The 5,353-nt window shown below is 46.5% G+C and overlaps 1 protein-coding gene across 1 annotated transcript; it reads right to left on the bottom strand.

Moving 5' to 3' along the window:
• Window positions 1-856: 856 nt before the first annotated feature.
• Window positions 857-5,132, bottom strand: LOC137608302 (zinc finger protein 703-like). Its single transcript, XM_068334570.1, has 2 exons — window positions 4,524-5,132; window positions 857-3,819 (listed from the first exon to the last, which is right to left on the bottom strand). The coding sequence occupies exons 1-2, from the start codon at window positions 4,749-4,751 to the stop codon at window positions 2,287-2,289; spliced, it is 1,761 nt and encodes a 586-aa protein (XP_068190671.1). The 5' UTR covers window positions 4,752-5,132; the 3' UTR covers window positions 857-2,286.
• Between the last annotated feature and the right edge of the window lie 221 nt (window positions 5,133-5,353).

Raw genomic sequence — 5,353 nt, forward strand, 5'->3', positions numbered from 1 at the left:
GACGTCGTCGTTTCCCACAACACAACATGAGCTTTGAACAAAGGCGATGCTGCTTTCAGGCGAGGCCGAATTCACTGCAGAACAGAGCAACAAGAGCTGAAACCTCGAGGTCTGCATAGAAGACGCTGTCAACACGGTGAAGATTTAATGGAGGCAAAGCTACAGCTACAGTCATCAATCATGGGATTTTTTTACAGGGTAAAAATAGCTACTGGTACAAATCCAGTCAGCCTCAAAGTCAGGCTGACATGTATACCGACAAAGGTTTACGTCTCCCCGTCACATTTTCACTCCTTTTCCCCCTCAGGGCCGAGAAGTGCTCCATCAGAACTACTTTGTGTGACGTTGAAAAGCGTCATGGTAGTCAGAAAAGCCGGCCTTTTTAATTTGAATATGGGAATGACGAAAAATATTTCCAGACAGAGTTTCCTGTAAGATGTTGTTCAAATGTAAAGTGACAGAAATAGTTGTGCCAAGAATGAAAACGAGAGCTACAGAGGAGTTGAAACCCTGAAGGTAGAATTCTCACAGCTGGTTGAGAGGAGATATTTCTCTTTTTCAGGGAGGCCATGTTCAAACTTTCCTGACTTTACGCCATTTCAACCACGTAGTTTGTTGTAAATTAAGAACAGTCACATGAAAGTAGCTCAGACTGTCAGAGTTTGGAGTCATTCCAACAGTAAACAACTGCGTCTTCTTTACATAAAAGAAGTTTAGAAATTCAAGTGAAGAACCACGATAGATCAGCTTTCAATAAGGCCTTAGATTTACACGGTGAATAAAAACAGTCTTCAAATATTGAAAGAGAAAAATTCAAACCACATTCAAAAAACCAAAACCAAAAGAAGACAAGATATTAATCTTCAGTGTGATTTATTTAATAAAATATGAGCTCCCCTTTGACTGGACATGACCAGAAGGTGTTCCAGTCTTACAAAAAATATCACATCTCATTTTTATTGATTTGTTGTGGAAATAATAAAATCAAAGAGCTGAGGAGTTCAGAGAGAGAGAAAAAAGAGAGATGTGATTTCAACATTCATAATTCTTGGAAAGAAAAAAAAAGTGTTAAGACACAACATATTCTGTCATCTGGCTTCCCACATGTCTGCTCAGAGGATTGTAAAATTGAATAAATACAAATTCTCAGTAGGAATAAACAAAACGTAAGGAACCGAAACAAACCGTGGTGCTGAATATACAGTCAAGGGTCTCCAAGGGTCTCAAACCTCCAGGTATGTCTTTCAAGGAGAAAGCCAGACTTCTTTTTTTATTTTAATTTTCTGGATTAAATCATATTCTTTTGCAGCAAGAACACCAAAAGTTACCCAGAGTTCAACTGGAGTGTCAGGTTTGCCGTAAAGGGATCCAGCAATGAGCATTCTGAGAAAGAAGTAAGGAAGATGCTCCCAAGTCAAAATCCAGGAATTGAACTCACATCCTCTAGAATCCAGTCTGACGTCAGAGGAAGCAGCAAATGAAGTACAAACTTAACAAAAAGTTTGATATTGTGGAAAGTAGGCTCATTGGCTTTATGATGGGATGTTAGACGAGAGGACTGATACCTTTTTAATCTGTCCATTACATATAAGGCTTCAGGCAGTAGCACGTTAGCTTAGCATAACCCAAGGACTTGAAAGGGGGACTCATCTAGCTTAGTTACCAAGGTACAGGCCATAACCCTAGACCCCAAATTATATTAAACTATTTAAAAAACGTAATTTAAAAATAGCAATAAAAACAGACGGTCGTAACCTTGACACTAACTATGCTCAGTCTTGACTAAAACAGCTTCTTGCATTGTGTCAGCTGATGATGTTATTATTGATGTTGATGTGATGATGTTATGAGGTCTTGATGTTATTATTAACTCTGACATTCCTTTATTCGGTAATGAAAGACTCCAGAAAAATCTTTCGGAAACACAACTTGCAGATTCAAAATGTAACTAGGAGCAGTTAACAGCTAGTAATAGCTGGTATCTGTAAAAGGTACTGTATGCATAATCCTGCTTCCCGGTAGCCGTCTATATCATATTGCACTTCTTTAATCCGTTAAAAAAAAACCCAAACAGTTCCACATTTTCTGATGTGTTTTCATGACTGTTTTGGGAGCCATAACTTCCTGAATTCCTCTGTTGCCCCCCCCCCGTTTCCTGTGTTTGTGCTAAGCTAAGCTAAGATGGAGTGTGGTATCAGTCTTCTCATCTACTCCTCTGCCAGACAAAATAAAAACCCATTACCCATAATTCTGAACCAAATATCAAACATGTGAGTTGACGGAGTATCACTGGTAGCCCAGAGCAGAAGATCCAAGTCTTTGCCCATACAGGGCATAATGAGGGTAGTAAGGGCCTGTGGTGGGCAGGGAGTGCAGGGAGATGGTTGAGGGTCCGGGGGGCAGGTGGACCTTACTGTAGGGGTGATAGCGAGACAGACCCAGGCTGGGGGGCGCTCTGAGGGAGAGGGAGCTGGGCATTGAGCCTGGGCTGCTCTGATGAGGAAGGTGAAGGTGGCAGGAGGCCGGTCCAGAGGACGAGACCGAAATCAGCTTACTGTCCATCCCTATGGGGAGGGCTGTGTGCGTCCGGAGGTGAGCCAGGAGTTCCTCCGAGGTGGCGAAACGTTTGTCGCAGGGCCCGGCGGCCGAGACCCAGTTGCAGGCGTGGGGCAGGGGGTCGTTGGGGAGCATGAAGCCGTACGTGTAGAGGGGATGTGAGAGGGAGGAGGAGGCGCTGGACGACAGGGGGCTTTGGTGGAGGGAGTGGAGCGGGTGGGAGGGATAGACCAATGGGTAGTTTGACTTGAGGGTGGAGGAGGGGTCATGAATGCAGGAGTTGCAGTTGCTACCGCCAAGGTGGGGTACACTTGGATAGCTTAAACAGTAGGGGTCCCTGCATAAACCCTGCATGAAGGATGGAGGGGAGGCCCCCGTGAGAGGGCTGGAACTCGGGTGCTTTCCAGCGACTCCCATGCCTCCCACCCCGAGGCTGGATTTTGTGGGGTCGAGCCCAGGAACGAATTGTGATGGGTAGCCTGCGTAAGCCCCCACTAAAGATCCGTGGTAGCCCATGTTAGAAGAGGGCAGGGGGAAGAGTGGTTGGCTCGTCTTATAAGGAGAAATGGGCGTGATGCGTCCGGGGCCGAGGTTGGCCTGGGCGGACTCCGCTTTCCCCGCCTCGTGGTTGGAACCGCCTTCGGAGCTGCCGTTGCTGCAGTTTGCGCTGGCTCGGATGTGGCTGGAGTTGGCGTTGAGCGGACTGTCCGAATTGTTCTTATTTACATCAGCGTCCTTTTTGGGATGATGGTTATTGCTGCTCGTGATGGTCGGACTGCCTCGCTCATTCGCGCTCTCGCCATTGGCGGTCTGGGAGTGGGAGGCGGGCCGTCCACCAGGAGACTGGCTCTGTTTGTGCGGCGGCTGCTGTTGTTGGCTGTGCCCAGGCGAGGTGCTGCTGCTGCTGTTGGTCCTGGAGCCGGGAGAGGCAGCATGGGGGGGGTAGGACTGCTGGCCAGATCCGGAATTCCCATTACCGTTGTTACCGGGAACCCTGAAGCCGACTTTATCGCTGCTGCTGCTGGTAACTCCATCCCTGTGACAGTCTCCACTGCCTTTGTTGTAGGGCTTGAAGCTACACTTGTCCTCCAGGGAGGGGCGGTGCTCCCCATGCTTCAGGCTGGAGAGAGATGAACGACCGTTGGGCTCCTTGTCCCCCTGGTTGCAGGAGGAGCCCAGCTTGGAGGAAGTAGGAGGGTCCGGTTTACCAATCTGGGAGCAGGTCTGTGCCAACAGGGCCAACGGACTCTTCTTGGCATCCAGCTGAGACAAAATACAGATTGTGATTGGTTCTCTTTATTCAACGTATTTAACACTGAAATGTTTTCTCTGACAAAAAAAAAGAAAGAAAAACAGACAAAAACAATGGAATAGTTTCTTCTACATGCCTGTCAATCATTTATATTAAAGTTCTAATTAAATTATCAATTTAATTAGAAATTTATCTGGTAGTTCCTTTTTCAATTAGTCATTATTTACAACTTGAAATCACTAAAAATAACCCGATTAGATTTACCTGAATCCAAGGGGAAGTCTACAAACGTCACAAGGGCTCAAACTGTTAAAAATTAGTCGTTTTATTTCTTAAATCGACTAATTGTTTCACAGACTTTCCATTAAAAAAAAATTTTTTTTTAAAAATCAAACATTCGATTCCCAGAATTTCAAATTGATTTCCTTATGACATAAATTTGAGGTACTTTTATTTTAAATTGCAATTAGTCTTGGGATGACTTTTCTCAGTTGATCACTTTAGGATCAGAAATGACAGAAAACACAAATTTACGTTCCAACTAATTGTTGCGCACAACTTACAGTCTGGAAAAACAGGTTTCTGTTGATTGACTACTTAATTACAGAGGGTTTAATAAATCTGACAACTAATTATTATTTTTTCTATTGTTATTACTAATAATAATACATGACAATTACAGGCTATGCAGTGCCAAAGACTCCTCATTAAATACCTCGATGCTGACTGGCGCGGAGGTCAAAGGCTGTAAATATTCCGGGTGGAGTAAGTGTCCGGTGTGCGCAGTCAACATCTTGATGAGTCGGATGGGAAGCCGCTTTGCCTGTCGGAGAGGGTCCAGAGGGGTCAACAGGGAGACCACCGCACCGGGACCAGACTTCGCTCCGGTCTCTGTGAGCTCGATCCGCGTACTGAGTCGATCCGCCGCGGGGAGATATTTCATTGGAGAGAGGGCGCCGCGCTCTGGGGACGTGCGTTAGTCTTAGTCCAAAAACAACGCACAGGTGTGATGTTTATGAAATGTAATCCATGCAAATATAGGTCATGTTCCAAACAAAGAAAAAAACAAAAAACAAAAAAAAAAAACCCCCAACAACAATAACAACCAATCTGGACGTCCTTAATTGCCCCGGGGGGGAACTGAGGGGCCTCTCAGTGCGTCTGACGCGCCGTCATCCCGGACACCTACTCCCAGTACAGGAAACCCAGCGTTTGATTATAGATCCCGGTGACGAGCGCTCCCGTCCCACTCTGTGCGCCTCCTCTCCGGACTTCGGCTCACTGATCACAACAGGCAGAGAGTGTCCGCTGGGTGGCCGCATGAGGAATGAGGTGGGCGGGGAGGACGCGCCACGGAGGCGGCGCGCCTCCGGGAGGCAACCTCCTCCTCCTTCTCCTCCTCTTCCTCCTCCTCCTCCTCCTCCTCCTCCGCGGCTCTGACATATTTACTGAGTGGAGGAAGACAGTCCTCTATCAGGACAGCTCCTGTTACGTCATCGCACCTGGAGTCACATGACAGTCTGACCCTCGTCGTCTTGTCTTCAG

Source organism: Antennarius striatus, chromosome 15 (genome assembly GCF_040054535.1).
Source record: "Antennarius striatus isolate MH-2024 chromosome 15, ASM4005453v1, whole genome shotgun sequence".
NCBI classification, from domain to species: domain Eukaryota; kingdom Metazoa; phylum Chordata; class Actinopteri; order Lophiiformes; family Antennariidae; genus Antennarius; species Antennarius striatus.

Coding starts and splice junctions, on each gene's coding strand:
- LOC137608302 (XM_068334570.1), bottom strand. CDS start 4,751: ATGAAATATCTCCCCGCGGCGGATCGACTCAGTACGCGGATCGAGCTC. Junction 3,820..4,523: donor CCGCGCCAGTCAGCATCGAG/GTATTTAATGAG, acceptor ATTTTGTCTCAG/CTGGATGCCAAGAAGAGTCC.